The sequence below is a fragment of the Scatophagus argus genome, chromosome 7, assembly GCF_020382885.2.
Source record: "Scatophagus argus isolate fScaArg1 chromosome 7, fScaArg1.pri, whole genome shotgun sequence".
NCBI lineage: Eukaryota > Metazoa > Chordata > Actinopteri > Scatophagidae > Scatophagus > Scatophagus argus.
Window position 1 is genome coordinate 18,127,716 of NC_058499.1, and position 17,365 is coordinate 18,145,080.

General features: G+C 40.7%; 1 protein-coding gene across 1 annotated transcript in view; it reads right to left on the minus strand.

The window, feature by feature from the left end:
• The window catches only part of btbd11b (BTB (POZ) domain containing 11b), a 61,131-nt gene that overhangs the window by 3,300 nt on the left and 40,466 nt on the right, over nt 1-17,365 (minus strand). The window contains exons 3-11 of the mRNA XM_046395094.1: nt 10,335-10,539; nt 6,988-7,140; nt 6,536-6,701; nt 5,832-5,921; nt 3,738-3,839; nt 2,252-2,345; nt 1,918-2,053; nt 1,399-1,619; nt 1,084-1,262 (exon numbers count right to left, since the gene is read on the minus strand). Of these exons, the coding sequence (XP_046251050.1) occupies nt 1,084-1,262; nt 1,399-1,619; nt 1,918-2,053; nt 2,252-2,345; nt 3,738-3,839; nt 5,832-5,921; nt 6,536-6,701; nt 6,988-7,140; nt 10,335-10,539 (1,346 nt within the window). The remainder of the gene's footprint in view (nt 1-1,083; nt 1,263-1,398; nt 1,620-1,917; nt 2,054-2,251; nt 2,346-3,737; nt 3,840-5,831; nt 5,922-6,535; nt 6,702-6,987; nt 7,141-10,334; nt 10,540-17,365) is intronic.

Consider the following 17,365-nt stretch of genomic DNA (forward strand, 5'->3'; position numbering starts at 1 on the left):
AGGCGAACAAGCTTTGAGACAAAGCAGCAGGTAGCAGCAAGAGTTTGGGAAATCCTGCATCAGAACATAAAAGATGCCTTTGGATGCTCTGATTCTCCACTAATCAGTTGTTTGAACTCCACCTTTTAGGATCAGCTCAGCTCCCTCAGAACCCCAACAGAGCGGTAATGAAAAAACTGTAAGGAATAGAGTTGTTACCATCCACTGCTTTGTTGTTACCATCCACTGCTTTTGCCATTGAAACATGAAAATAACCATCCTAATGTTTAACGAACTGAACTGAATCACACTGTATGAATTGAGCTAAACTGGTTATTGTAGTTATGTTTCAGTGGGTAGAGGTGGCAGACTATCTGGCAGAGGAAAGATGAACAGCCCCTACCTTCATGTCTCTGGTCATCATGATGGAGTAAACAATGAGAGGGATCCCTGAGGCCCTCAAAGAAATGGGGGTCACTGGTCCCACCATATATCAGCCACGATGGAGACAAGGACTGACAATGCAGCAATCCACTGAAGGCTAAGATGTCCTGACTGACTGTGTGTGTTTGTGTACGTGTCTGTGTATGTGTGTGTGTGTGAGAGAGAGAGAAGATGTCAGTATGGGATTATGCACGCGTGTGAGTCTCTGCTTGTCTGTTTGTGTGTTATGTATGTGTGTGTGTGTGTGTACTCTCATCTCAGCAGTGACAGCAATGCTCATCTTGCCTGCAGGGTAGTACTAAACCAAGATAAAGTAGACAAAACAAAGGTGCCAGACAGCACAAGGATGTGTGGTTTTAAACCTAATATGGCCTACTGAGAAGATCATGAGACAGGACCCTAATATAAGCAGCAACAAAGAGGAGCGGGGGTTTGTCATAAATCATTATCATTTTAGTTAATTGATACTGAGTAGGCATCTGGGGCACTGTCAGTCTCTGTGATGCTGAGAAGCTCACTACCTATTGACAGTCATACAAAAAAGGACATGAGAGATCAATTTGTAGCTTTGGAGATGGTTCTGTTGATTCTATGACAATGATCCCATATAAAGTGGCAGCTCATAACAGCTGAAATCCAAAGTGATTGAACACATAGTACCTTGCTGGCTCTGAGGATCTGAAACATGAGAGGCAGGCCGTGTGTGATGAGCTCCTCAGTGTACTCCTCTTCCTCGATGCAGCTGAACTCCTTCAGAAGACCTTGGATCAGCGGTCGGCGGTGCTGATGGAAACATGTTCGCAGAGACTCCAGCCAAGTGTGCAAAGTCCACGGAACTCCTTTGAAATAGTTACAGATGTTAATACAAATGACACATATCCAACGCATACACAAGCCTGCACAAAGAAGGGGAAAATGTTGCATACAGAATGATACTGTACGAAATGTAGTAACATGTTTTAAAGGAAAACTAACCGAGGCTTCGTATATCTATGGTGATGTCCACATGCCCATGTTCTGAACTGTGGTACATGGCTTCTTTCAAGGCTTTAAGTTTTGCCTTCCCAGTTCGTATCAGTTCAATCTGAGACTGACTTCGACCGTCCAGCTCGGAACCCTCTGCCAGAATCTCTTCCAGAGATAAGACGTCACCTTTCCCTTTCTCTGTATGGGACAGCAGCTTACGAAACACATTTCTAGAAGAACAAAATCACAAAAAAGGACTTCATTTCTGTTTGTACAGATCATAGGACTCTATTTCATTGCTTTTTATTGCAAATGTTTTCATTCAATTCAGTGGAAATCTGGTGCATCTCCATTATAATACACACTTCTGTGTATTTTCAAAACAAAATGACAACCACTGAGTTGTGGTCATTACTGACGGCAATCTGAAATTAACCGTCACACAGCTGTGATTGTTGTGATGTTGCATAGCTCAGGTACGGTTAGACAAAGGAAGTACTCATGACTAAATCTGAACGTGTTATCTACCTGTGTCCATGGGCTGCTGCCAGACTGTAGGAGTTCATGTCTCCCTGCGGTGCAGTGGAGATGCCATTACGGTACATCGTTCCCACCATGGGGTCTGCCCCACGCTCCAGCAGCAAGCTCACCAGCTCGAAGTTACCTATGCATGAAAAATGATTGGCAGAAACACAAAAAATGAGAAGGAGGCAAACATTTGATCATCATTCAGCGGCATGCCTCACGCTGACAGGCAGGTGTTGTTACCAGCTGGGTACAGACATCCAGCTGCTGGTGTCATTGTGCTACAGTACAGCTGGATGGGAGGCTAGAGGATGGGAGTCCAACTGAGTCTCTGTACCTGCAGCAGCAGCCAGTTGCAGCGGGGTTTCCGTATAGTTCTCCATCCCATCCTGCAGGGACCCCTCCACGTTGGCTTTGGCATCCAGCAGCAGCTGCAGAGGTGGTGGAGAGGCAACACACAGGGGCATCATGGGAGAGAGAAAGAGAGAGGAGGGTGAGAAGAGGAAGAGTCAGTTGGCTTATGAGAATGATTAGAAGTCAGCAGGTATAATTCAACTTCTCTCATGTGCTGACTGATTAACAAGTAAAGAAAAGATCTGCATAAGGAATAACAAATGTTTAATTTTTACAGCACTTCCTGTTTCCATCATTTAAAGGAATAGCTCAACATTTTGGGAAATACAGTTTTTTTCTTTCTTGTTGAGAGTTAGATGAAGATATTGATATCACTCTCAAATCGTCTTGCATTATAAAGCACAGCTAGCACCTGTTAAGCATGCAGCTTAGTAGGAGGTAGTTTAATCCTTTAAAACCAAAGACTGTCATACATTTTGTTTATTTATGAGGATTAAACAACCATTAAACAAACAACTCTATACTCTATATGTGAGCTTAGCTGGTGGTGAGACAGGCTAAATATTCCTGCCCATTTAGCTAAACTAACCATTTCCTGGCTGCAGCTTCATATCTAAGGTACACACATAAGACTTACTTTCAATAATTTCTCAGTACAATTTAACTCTCTGCAGGAAAAGAAATACACTCATTTCACAAATGTCACACTATTTTTTAATGTTTGCTGACATTTGTAAACATAAACGAAGAACTAACAACTGTGAGAACCTTATTTTAACTGCAATTTGTTGTTTCTTTCATATTTAACCTTCTATAACACCGCTCATGCACCAGCTGATGTTTGTCATTGATAAAAGACCGCAGTCTATCTTTTGTAAATGACAGAAATGATAGAAACAAATTCCCGAATCTCTTTATTCAATCTAAAAAGATGGAAAATAGTCAATCAAATGATTTTGATATGTAATGACACTTTGACTCTGAACTCAATCTTTTTTATCTTCATTCTTTCTTTAACTGATGTCCTCAAGAGTTCAAATTGTGGTGTCACACGGCATGAACAGTTTCCATTAAAATTTAATGATTTAAAATCCAATGGACAAATCGTTTAGAGGATAAACTGAATTAGTTAAATGAGTTCGATAACAATTACACCAGTGCATTTCCACTTTCCACTTGCTAAATGCAGTCTGATCCATTTGCTCAAAAGTGCAAATTGACAGGAGAACATGTTGTTCAGACTGACTGGGAAAAAGCTCTCTTTAAAGATAAAAAGATCAAATTGCACATCACACAATTAGCATCTCTGAAATGAAAATAAAACAGCAGGAAACTCGTAGTGAAGAGCCATTATTATAGTCACCACCACGAAACTTTGCTGACAGAAATGACAATGATGACCAACCATGAGCTGAGGCACAACGAGAGGTCATGATGAGAGAATCACAGGTGAGGAAGGACGTCACTACCTGCACCACAGGCACATGTCCGTGTAACACAGCGAAAGTGAGGGGCGTCGCCTGCCGTGTTTCGGGAAAAACTGAGGGGTGCTTGTGCACTGAATTTGGCACCTGGGGAAGGGACACAGGTAGGTGGGTTGGGTAGGAAGGAGGGAGAAAGGTGAGGGAGAGAGATACGAAGCCATTAAATCTACTACGTGGCCTATGGAGACACAAGACAAGCAGGAAGGAGGGGTTGGGGGGCAGACAGGAAGCTCTACAGGAGAAACTAGAGTAATTAACTAGAAACCCTGGGGCTGCAGAGGACATCCTGTCACTGTGTTCGCCATCTAATGAACACGATGGATTGATCTGTCTAGTTAGAGTTCTAATGGTTTCACTCTGATCTTTCCATCCTCCACTGTGGGCTCTGATCTGACCCCTCTAAGACTTACATATCTGGTCAGGCTGCAGTGAAGAACTATGAGCCAAATGAAAGCATGGCATACATGAGACACAGTCACATGAACAAAGCACAAAGGCATGTAACTTCTGCATGCTTCTACAGTAACAAGAGGCCATTCATGTTCGTAAATGAGTGAAACTACAAAACATATTTTTCTTCTTTAAAGTTTATTGTGGCCATACAATACTGACTCTTTATCTAGTCTATATCTATCTAGTCACATCTGTACAGTCAGATGGACATTAGATTTTCTGTTGAGGCAGCTGTGTGCAAGAACAATTGGGAATATGACTAGTTTTTATTGCACTTCTTCTATTATTATAAGGAACAGCACCTAGGCATCAGTCCATCCAGAGAAGCTGATACTTACTATGTTGTGGGCTAAAGTCTAAACTTGTCTCTTTCATTTCCTTGATAAATATGAAGGTGTGCTCCTTAAATGGTCAATAAGTCTTTCATTATTCCAGGATCTGTAGACCTTTTCTTCGAACTTAAAACTTGTTGCTGCACGCCAGCAAAGGTGAGTACCCCTGTTCTTCTGGGAACTTACATATAAAACCATTTCCTGCCACAAGACTGTACACTGTAGGTGCCCAGGACTAATAAAAATACTTAACTTATTTCTCATTTTCTCACTTCTCTTTCACTTCTTTTCTCATGCTTGCACCCATAGTCTTGCTTTCTCACCACACCTGCATGAACTGGTAAGTATTTTATTGCTACCTGATGCCTGCCAGCTGATGAAAGACACTTGTTTCCACACATCAGAGGTAAAGAACATTTGTCTTTGACTATTCGGATTTGAACCAGGTAATACATTGCAAACTAATCTGAAAGACGATCTATCTCTTTTTTGTCGATAGTGCTTTGTGCTTTGGCCACGAAAGCAGTGAACTGCAAATCAACTAAAAGTGGCTGATGGGACATGTTGTTGCTGAGGTGACTAACGAAGACCATGAGGACCATGAGATCACGAGGCCTTGACTGAACCACCTCTCTGAAGTCTTCACAGAGTCACAGGGTGAAATTTCAATCCTCTGCACACTCTGTGAGGAATTCAGTTTGCTTTAAGTCAGGCAATCTCTATCGCTTCTTTCCTTGACAGAGAAAAAAAATGACTCAGCAAAAAAACCTCTGTGTCATGATTTATGCTCTAAATACTCAAATGCGAGTGAGCTTCACTGCCTATATAATATCCGCCTGCTACGTATCCTCTGAAGTGGCAGAGCAGTCAGTGCCTCATGATCTTATGCCTTTAGACACATGGGAGAGAACAAAGAAGAGGAGATGAGGAACAACATGATTGGTTTACTCCAACTCACACACCACACACATAATTTTCAGAGCTTGCAAACATCGTTGAATCACTTTAGAGCTATCATTTTGAGAAACACTATAGACTGAAGAACAGAAGTAAGTTCCTGTCAACACCTCTCACCCGTCATAAGACTAGCCTCCAAACAGTTCTCTTTGACATATGCAATGTTGACGTATCCCACTGGGTAGAGTTCAGTTTCAAATTTAAAAGGTTTCTATAATAATATTTCTATGTATCTGATGAGGGTCATGCCCTGTGTGATTTCAATCCTTCCTTCATTTGACTTTGATCCACCTAATTTCAAAATCAGAATAGCAGTAAAAACTTCATCAGCACTGACCTCGCTGTTAATATCAGCTCCAGCATCCAGCAGCATCTGTACCATGGCCTCATCACCTCGGACACAAGCGTACATCAGCGGGGTCATCCCCTGCACATGCACAAATACAAAGGACAAGATCATTCCAGAAGTTAAAGATACACTTGCTTATTTTTATTAAAGCACCAAATGTCATAACCATATCCCAAATCTTCCCTCCAGTTTACTGTTTGGAACCATTTCTAAATTTTTATATTTGAGCTCAAGTATTCTGTCTTGATGAGGAAGTGCCATGTGTGTGACACTGTGCCGCTCAACATCTGCCATCAGGACAGAAAGAGAAACATACAATACCCTATTATGTGTTTGAAAGTTTCTGATTAGATTGTCCCAAATCTAAATGTTGATTTTCCCAAGGAAAATCACGAGTCACACTTGCAGTATTTCCCTGGTGATTTACTGTACTGGAGGTGGTAGTCGTGATATGATGCAGAGCACCTTGGCAGGAAAGCTACAGGAAAAATATAAGTCAGAATAAGCTTTAATATTCATGACTGCCTCTTTGCTCATAAATCTGCATGGTGCTCAAAGGTGAAGGAGCCACAGTTTACCAAGCAAACAAGATTTTCTGTTTCACCAGGCTGTATATGTGTGTGCATGTGTGCGTGTGTCAGTGTGAATGTGCCTGCATATGCATTATTTAATGTGTTGACTGTGTCTCTAACCTGCTCACTCATGCTGTTGATACCATCGGGCCCCAGCAGGTTGACAGCCTGCTTCACCAGGTCTGTGCGTCCACAGCTGAGCATACGGAAGCCCAAGTCCTGCAGGAACTTTGCTTCAGTAGAGGCAGCATCCAGTCTCCTCGAGGTGCAGAAGCAGTCATCCGTCCTGAAGGGTAAAGCATAGAGTGATTCACAGTCCAAGACTGTTTTGACTGTTTGCAATGTGCCAAATTCTCCCTGAACACCTGACGAGCTTTATTTTTTAACACAACTGGGAGGATGAGAGCAGGGAAACACGCTTATCTCTTCTTGCTTAAAAAGCTGATATGTGTATTTGTGCGCACGTATGCCTGCTGGTGTTTTGTTTTGGATTTTTTTCTAACGGCACAAGAAGAGGTTGTGTGCACACACACTCAGCAGCGTGAAGGCAAGCACACTGCTTACAGCCCTACCGGAGCTGACGGGGCTCGCAGTCCACTCCAGGCAACAGCAGTCTGGCAGCCTGCCGGACATCATCGCTGTCCACAGAGAGGCTGCGTCTGTGTTCAGTGTGAGCCACAGCCACGCGCACCCACTCCATCAAAGGTGGCAGCACCATGAACGGCCTGTAGGGGGAGACAGAGACACATGTTATGGCCACCAGAGACTCGGATTGAACTTCAGTCGTACTCCGTACTTGGTGTGCCCAGGCACTTGCAAGGAAAATCCAGAATTTGCATGTTATTTTGGAGATCTTGCCCAATATAGCAGATATTTGAGAACAGGATGAACTCTGTCCTGTCTGTCTACTATGCCACAGAGAGAAAAAAAAAATCATAGCATAGATAGATAGAGCATAGCAATAAAAATATGTAAATTCTGTTTAATACAGTCTGAGTTTACTGAAATTTGTATCCACTAAGTTGTCAGTTTCTTAACTACCTATTTTGCTCTATTACTGAGACCTAAAGCTTGACAGAATAATGTGCTTATGCTGTCGTAGAGGTTCAGCTGGTTACACTGAAGAAACTTAAATCTCTAATATGCTACAAAACCACACAGAACGCATTGTTAACTATGTGAAATGCATTGTAATAGTTTCTATACATCTTGAAATGCATTGTGAAAGCAAAGGCATTACATGCATATTCATAACACATTATTGTGACATTAAAAGGTCTTATGAACATAATGGTAAACATAATGAATGAAGAATATGCTTATTGCATGGCATCATACAGTATTTATGACAGCTCACTATCTGCTTAAAGTAAACAAAGGATTTACTGGTATTGTACAGTCCCATGGAGCTTACACAGCAGGAAATCCTACAGTTGATCCTGACACCAGAGCTAACAGTGAGCAGCTTTAGAGGATTCTCTCTCACTGAGAGAAAATCTCAAAGTCAGACCTCTGCAGGACTCACAGTTCTGACATTCTTGGATATTAATATGCAAAATACAAAAGGTGTGTGCGTGAAATAATTAAATAACTTTCCTTCCTGGCTTCCTTTCCATCTCTTTACTCCACTCAACCTGCGTCAGTGTTCACTGCAGCCACATGGAAACCATATACACGAAGACACATATGAATGAAGTCACATTTTGACATCCGTTACTATACTAAGCAAATCAGTGAACTGCCATAAATACATTTTTGTGAAACATGACCACACACTCCATAATGGTAGAGAAACCACAGTGTTCTCAAAGCATTTCAACTTTTACAACACACTACACATGTGCAAATATACATACAGGTTTGCTTCTTTTAAAGCACAGTAATTGATTTAACAGCGTTTGTCGAATTGGACATAGTTTTAATTGTGCGTCTAAACATATGAAACAGTATTCAGATCATGGCAGTCCTTGATACAGTTCATTTGAATGCAGCTGAAGAAACAAAATGGTCATGTGTTTTGCATGAGCTGCCACATATCTACGGTGTGTGTTCTTCATGAAAGTTGGTCTAGTCCTCTGAGATTTACCATTTAATACATCACTTTACAAAGGATGTCTTAATGCTCGGATTGTCCTTGACACATGCTCAGCCCACATCTGTCACTCATTCTTAATTAGACGCTCATCAATGCCTCTCTGACTTGATGCGAAAATCTTTTAATAATAGTTTGAGCTTCTAAGAAATGTGAACCCTTTCGCTTTACTCACTTCAAAGGAGCCTGACCTACAGCCACAAAATGTTATTGGTTCCACAGACTTCATTTAAGCAGCACATAACACCTAATCAAGAGGCAAGAAACGTATGGCAGCACATTCCCTCAAAGGCCCAGAGGAGACTCTAGTTCACAATGAGTTCAAGGTCTTGTTGTTTCCATGCAAAAACCCTCTGAAGGAGGCCATTATGGGCCCCTGCAACATACTTAAATATGTCTAAAACAAACATGTATAACTGTGATTTTTCTTACAAATGGTGATTAGAGCTAAAGCACATGTGAGCTCCAGTGTGGAGCCCCAGAGGAAGGCTGCTCAGGCTCAGCTGTCACTGCATTGTTTCCCACCTCTGCTGCAAGCTGACTGGGGTCTCCACTAAACCGTAGGAAACACTGAACAGGTCCAGGTATAAATGCTGCAGTGGAATACGATGGGTAAAAAAGTAAAAAGAAATAGCTCAGAAACTCAGCAGAAAAATGTACTCTGGAGTAAAAACTGCAAAGATTGTGAAGACTGTTCTGTGTTTTCCTGACTTGTGCTAAAACCATGAAGTGTCAAAAAAATACAGGATGAAGGATCAAGGAAAAGAACACCATGGAAACATTGCCTAATTCTTATGTCACTCAGCCACAAGTCTCCAGCACAGTCCTACAGCTGCCAGCTGATAATGCTCCACTGTGTCAGTGGCGTAATCATAAATACTAACTGAGCACATATCCGAACACGCCTGCTTCCTGCCGCTGCTCAGGTCACCCAGGGGACCCAGTCAAGTCGCCAATAAGGTGGCAATTCACTCACATAAAACTGCACCTTCTTACCAGAGGAAAACATCTGGTGAGCAGAGAGAGCCAGAAATACAACAAAAGTCTGCTCAAGTGTACAGTTACAGCAGAATGATCTCTGCAGTGCTCTACATGAGGAACACTACCACTGCACAGTGCCTGTAAAGTTATACACTGAGGTCAGAGGGAGGACAGGTGCAGGAGTGTAAATAGCGGATAACCGAAGGGAGTTTGCACTTTTTTGCACCATTGTCTCATGGTGCTCTTTCATTACCGTCACAGTGAACAATAATGGGGCAATATTTTTACTGTGCCATAGTACAAAAAGAGGTAAAGGGGTCTGACGGATTAATCAGTACCGGACAATTCTATTACTTATTATTACCACTGTCATCCTTTACTTGTGATTATTTCTATCATTGCTTTATCTTTTAAAAAATGGAATATATTAAAAACAAAACATTTCTCACAGCTCAAATATAACTATTGATTTGAGCCTGTCTTTCTCAGTGCCCAAAGGGTCAAACCCATGAGTGTGAAGGCTGGTGTTGCTCTATATTTTTCTTGTGTGAACAGAAATTTATACTCAACATATTTCCACTTCCTTTGCCCATTTATGGCTCAAGCTGTTCCTGATGAAGTAGTAACTATTTTAAAATACATCACAGATATCCAGTTTCATTCTCAAAAATGACTCAATGTAATTTCCCAAGAAACGGCTGGACACTTTAGGTATTGAAAACATTAATCAAGCAAGTAATACATTTAACGGGGTCTATATTTTCAGGCGAGGATGAATACACATTTGAGAGAGGTTTATCATTTTGGACCACCTCTTCATATTGTATCTACATGTGTGCTTCTCACCTCTCTGTCTGTAAGGTAACCTTGGAGGGCTCAACATTGGGGTTCTCCCACTCCATCTGAGGGCAGTGCATGAAGTAGCACAGCGTGTAGATTGCCTCAGGTTGCCACTGAATTACATTGCTCTTCTGGTGGATTGGTGTCCCATTGCTGTGGTTCTTCATATACAACGGCTGTAGGTGGTGCATGGCCCGGGACACCAGGTCACCTACACACACACACACACACACATATACACGCACACACACACACATTATATGGGGACACACAACAGGATCATGAGTAGAGAGAAAGGAATCTCTTTGCACGCTTGAGGGTGAAAAGACACGAATATTTTGAGCACACGGCCTTTAAAGGGATGTCGGGGAGTCATCCTCGTTCCAGCTCCCTTAGAACTCAGGTTGTCAGGGGAAATCGTGAGTTTCCATACACACCACAGTGAGGAAAAAGACAGGGTTCATCCCAGTCCTTTCTGTGTGGCTCACAGAGGGAGAGCTGGAGATGCTCAGGACTGCGCTGTGTGAAGAATGAATATTTATGGATAAGCATTAGTTACTCCAAGCTATTTCCGTTGCATAATTTGTCAGTACTTTAAGGTCGTCCAGTTGGGCTTGAAAAATCAAAGCTTGAAAGGACTCCGCTAATAAAAATTTAAATATTCTCTAGGAGGGTTTAAAAGAAAGTAAACAGTTCTTGGAAAAGCATGCTCAGCCCTATTTTTTTTATACTTAAGGGACAAGACAGATAGCCTCTTAGTGCAGGAAATTCAGTTCATCAAAAATCTAAAGATGGATTGGAAAATTCTGTCACAGCCAACCTTATAGCCAAGAATACCACTTCAGGAAAACATTGTGACCGTGGCACTTTAGTTATTGAGTGGCAGAGTACTTGAAAAACAGGCCTGTATTATTATCACAACACAGACTCAAATCTCATTTCAGTGAATGCTGTCAGATTTCTGTCGCTTCTCCTTCCTGTCTAGACCCTCCGCACTATGAGAAAATGTAATGAAATTCTGAAGCGAGGGCAATCTGAAAAAAAAAAACATACACTCTCAAAAATACACTGTCTTATTCTGTTCTGGTCAATTTGATACTACTCAAGACAAAAAAAAAAGTAATTGAGCACAATGACAATGGTCCCCTGGTCTAAATGAGCTATACTGTATGTGCTCCTATACAATATATAGCAAACACAAACAGCCAATCGCTTGGACAAAAGGCTTGTTTAGCATCAAAATTGCACTATTTGGCGCTTGCCAAAATTCCATTTAGCCTGAACAATGTGAGAGGCCGGTGTAAAAAGGATGCCTGAATGAGGGAAGAGCATTCATGCAGTAAAACAGTCAATCTCTCAACTGTCCTTTGGGGACAGCGGGGTTGTGCTGATAGAGAAATGTTCTGGACAACATCTACTAACGCAATGAACAGGAAATATTTATACAGGAATGACCACCTCTTGAACAAACTTTAATTCATGGATCTGCACTTTCTCTCTGTTGCTGTCTGTTATGGTTCCAGCATCATTCTCTTAATTGTACCAACAGGAATACAGAGAAGCTTGTACCGGTGCCCTCTTAAGCTTGGTATGGGGAGCTGAGGTGGTCAGCAACAGCCAGTTCTCATGTGATATTTATGCTGGCCTGTGACATTTCCTGTGCTAGCAGAGGAGGCTGGCAGTGCTGAGGACGAAGATTATTTCTAACACTGAACGAGGGCAAGTATTGAAGTAGCAGCAGCTTAACAGAGGAAGTAAGATTACTACCGCTAATTCAGCAGGTGTACGCAGAAAAAAACTGCTGAAAAAGGATTAACTTGTTGTTATCAGTGACCATATACCAGCACAAAGCCGTGGGGATTCTTTGTTTTGGCCCAAAAAAGGGGAAGGACAGACGGGACTACAGCAGTTTTAATAAGCTAAACCATCAATAGCTTTTCATTATAAGCTTCAAGCCTTTAATCAATACCTCATCCTGGGTAATTAATTCTTTATGCTAACAAGTGGAGGAGTGGTGGAAGACACAGATAGCAGATCCTGCTTCTCAGGTGTCTCAGTGGAGCAAGGCTCCCTCTTTGTTTTCAAAGCTTTAAAATTCCCTTAGAAGACTAAAATCACACAAATACGCCAGTTTCCAGAGTATAATGGTACTGCTTTGATTTACAAGAAAATTTATGAGAGTTTAAACCTTTAAGGTCAGTCCACGGAGCTGCCACGTCACAACCAATCTACTTCAGAAGGTCTTTTTAATGTTTAATGTTTAATAGTGAGAGATAAAGTATACTCTTTGGCAATACAGGAACTAATCCTCATTTCTGAAGGAGTAATTATATTCAAGCCTTTATAAGTGAATATAAATGCGCAGTATCTGGCATCCTAGCTGCACCGTGCAGCTGCTGCCAGCATCACAGTTTCTGCGTCTCAATTATTTGCTGCTATGCGGCCATGATAACATTTAAAGGTTGCCTGTGGCCATCCTGACTCAACAAGATGCTGAGCTGTTCATCCTGCTATTACTTTAGTCCACTTGAAAACAGCCACCAACTACCACACATATCAGATAACATGATATGTTATCGCTACATAAAGACAGCTACTGTCTTTATGTAGCTGTTCTGTCTAAATCTAGTGCAGAAAAGTGAAAAGATTCACTGGGAATGAAAGAAAAGCCGAAAAGAAAGAAGAAAGGCGACAGCAAAAGAAAACAAAATCAGACTGGACTTGAATACAAATATTCCTCTTAATGTCATGCATTGTGTGGAAATCACACTAAGAAGGTTTTTCCTCATCATTACACATATCTAATTTAATTTTCAGAGTGGCTTCACATTATAAGGACAGAGGAGACACAATCTGTGATAGGAACAAGCACACAGCGTCCCTGCAGTAACCTGTCTGTGACGGCACACGAAGCATCACGTGATGACTCTCCTGCTGTCAGAGGCCTCTGGAGGATTGGGGGGGTTGATGTACTCTTACTCGGATACTGTTAAACAAAAGGCCACTTGTTGAAACAAAGCAATTCACTGATATTGCTTTTGTCAAGTGAAACCTTGTAACTTCAGCCAGTTTTGTGTTTGACTTAATGTTTAATGACATAACCACATCTTTGAGCACATCAGTTGAAGCTGCCATCACAGATCAAAACACCAAGTGGAAACATTTTACCATGAAGAACTATAATCCTGAAATTGTTCTATTTCCTTTAAGCTTTAGGCTTCTTTCATCACATATAGACCTTTGGAGTAGATATTAAAAAAAAACAATAAGAAAAAAAAGTATAAAAAACATGAACACACTGTTACTGCTGCCACAACAAAATGATGGCTTATTACTGAGAGTACTGAAGGCCATTAGTGGCATATTCTGTTAGTTCTCAGCTCATCCACTTACAGGAAATGAGTCCTGATTCCATGACATTAGACCAGAGAACAAAGCAAAAGATGAACAGCATCAGACACAAAAAGAGGAAGATTTCTCTGACAAATTCTACAACTCAGAAAGCCGTTTTCTTGCTGTGGCAGAATGTCCATGTCCAGTGATAATGAACAACGATGTTCGAGTGTGTTCATTAATTAGCATTAATATCTAATGCTGTATAACAAAGTAAATAAGTAGACGATTCTAAACATGAATTATTAATACCAACATTATTATTTCAGTGCCAAATATAGTTGCAGGTCATAAAATTTGAGAACAATTTAAGAAAGCATAATGAACGTGACAATGAAGTCAAGTTTGAAATCCAGCTACAAGTCTCCATTATTGGCGATAAAAAGCTCCTTACTGCTGAAAGAAAAAGAAGTGTAACGTTTGCTATGGTAACATGCAAAAGGAAATATTATACTTTCAGAAATGAAAAATGAGATCCCACAAAAGTTTGCCTTACACAGCACTCCTTCAGTTTGGATCCACCTAATATATCTTGCAATTTTAAAGGAGCAGTTTGACATTTTGAAGTTTGTTCTCTTTTGTGTCAAGAATTAGATGAGAAAATTGAAACCGCTCTCACGCCTGCGTGATAAATATGAAGTAAATCGTTTTGTTAACTTTGGACAAACCCAGGCTACCTGTTTGCAACTGTTTCCAGTCTTTGTGCTCCAAGATTGGAAAGATCTGCAAACCATCTCTAGGTCCGTAGCTTCATATTTAACACACAGACATGAGTGTGAGATGAATCTTCTCATCTAACTCTCAGAAAAAAAGAGAATGTGGAACTTTTTCTTTAAAGTAAAACAGGGAGGTTAAGTGCATGATGCAGCTGGTGTGGTTTGAGGCGAAAAAAAATATCAAGTTGCACGGAGAGGTCACTGCCATCTGACCTTGTTTTACTTTGTGGTTGTGATATTTCCCAGCTATATTGATTCACATGTATATGGAGAAAGCTTGCATCTATTTTAGCATGTTCCATCCATCCACAACACCATGTGGAACGTATCTGAAGACAGATGTTTTCTTGCATGACTGAGTGATGATGACACTCCAGGAGTCCTTGTATTTGCAGCATTTGAGGAACTATCATTTCAAATATGCTAATTTGGCATTTTGGTGGAAGGGAAAATGAAAAAATACAAAAAGCTAAATTAGTGGCAAACCTCTAAAACCGAGTCTAAATGCCAGTGCAAAAGAACTGTCCCTGCACAGGAGACAAATTTTATTGGGCAAATGTTATTTTATTCCATGACATTTATTTAAATAAAATCAAACTCTCACCTGTCTTTCTCTCAAACCTTCCTATATTTGATTCTTTTTAAATTTCCCATCTTGGTCTCTTTCAAATGCACAGTGTGACAGCTTGATAGTGCAATCACTGTCGGCTATTCTGCTTTTCTCAATTATTCATTGTTTTACAGCTTGAGCTGTGGGCTTGTTTGCAAATCCTGTGGTTATTTACAGAATTCCTCTCCAGAGCTGATATCATTACCAATGGACCAAGCTCTGCTATTATCCATGGGCCGCTCTGTTGTCTCAGAGTGTGTTTACAGTGTCAACAGAGTGAGTCCCTGCTTGACCTCATCAGTACAACATGGACAGAGGACTAGCGATTGGCCTCGATGCTGCACCCCAGCCCTCCCCTCTCCGTCCTGAGAAAACATACAGTGGGGGAAATTGGCTCACCGTTTGCTCTGAACATAAATGTTTACTCTAGATATGAAGAAAATACTGTTCTCAGCCTTGTCTTGGCATACTGATGCCATGGACAACAGAACCCAATTTTTGGAATGAGTTTTCTTATACAGTTGTCATGCAAATTAGGAAGTAATCTGTTCTCATGACTGATTTTGTTATTCTATTGTCAGAGGACACTACAGCACTCAGATATTTTTGTCTGGAATGAGCTGCAGTGTTGCATGCAACCAGTAAACAAAACTGTTCATCACTTCCAATGAGCATCTTGATTCTGTGATTGTATCTGATTACATCAAATGAGAAAACATTACGTTGCCAGCTCAGATCAGTTTAGTCCTTATAATAGTTTTGTTAGAAAGTTTCCCTCAAAACAAAAGCTACTTTGTCAAACTTTTTTTTTTGTCAGTGAGGACAAGAGGATAAAACATAATCAGCATGTAATTTTTCAAGTGCAGCAGAAAAACTACTATTGTTATAATTTTAAACCAATTCCTAAAGCCTGTGTAATTGACTTCGTACTGTAAACGTATTCAGAAATCATTCCAATGTCCATTATTATTTGAATAATAAGTACATCGGGAGCTGAAACATTCAATTAACTTTTGGAGGTCTTGTCAAACTTGTAAGCTAAAATCACTTATGAATGGCTGAAGGTAATTAGACTTGCTCTCTTTGACAGCACAACTCCCCCTGATTCACATTCATTTAAAGAGGCACAGGATTATGATTTACTGATACTGCTGGACAATATGTGTGCCTTATAAAACACTGCATTATCATAAGGACCAGTAATGTCATCCAACACTGATATGAAGGGGACGTCTACTTGGCCAAAGCTGCACAGTTGCAAAAAGATCTGTTATCGAAAAGTGTAAATTCATTAATGCTTATCAAGACTGAGAGGCTACAGCCACGTTAGTGACTGTGTGAGGCTGTACTTAGGTAGAGGTGATTTCATGCAAACATTACAGACAATAAAATGTTTGCATGCTAACATATGCAAATGCTCATTAGCAGCAGAGGTTGTCAAGAATGTCATTAGCTTGGCAGGGAGTTATGAACCAAAACACAGGACATATAGAAATTTAAGTCAGATGATAGCACTAGATTAAAAGTCATCTTATCACCTAGATTATTGCAATTCATCCTGAGGAGGGCATGAATGTGTGTTAATTTTATGACAGTTCAGCTAATGGCATGTGAGACATTTCACTAGAAACCATTCATTAGATATTATTAGTCTGCTCTACTGTGCTGGACTGACATGCTGAGCTTCATAGTTGCCATCCTTAGAGCCATACCACCAACATAGCTATACAGCTCTCAAGACCACTGAGTAAGTGTGGTGGGTCACTCTGCTTGACAGAGTTGCTAAAACACCACAAATAAATGTATTTTTCTATCAGAAGGTTTAAGTACTGCTTCAAAGGATTTCCAGTCCAATAACAATATTCTGGGGGAAACACCAACTACTGAACACAGAGTATTCTTTTGATATGAAAACTGAATTGATATCAGCCAAAAAGCAATAAAACAGCTATTGGCTCTTTGCCATACTGATCTAATCCTAATACACAAACACACATACACACAGAGATTTTTTAATGTGTGTAATGCTCTTGCGTTACCTTTTTTTCATCAGCATGCTGAATCTCACAGTCACACAGTCACAAAATTATGTGGACACCAAAAAAAAGTACCAGCGACATCAAAACATTATATCCATGTCTATATGACCTTTGAACATCCCATTTTCCATTTTGGAGCTCTGTTTGCCCTGACCAGGTAACCATTAAGCAACTCCACTGAAGTTTCTTCTCAAGGGCACATTGAATAATTAGGGAGGTGTCAACAATGAGCTTCATTTCTCTACCCAGACTTTCCTGTAACACACACACACACACACA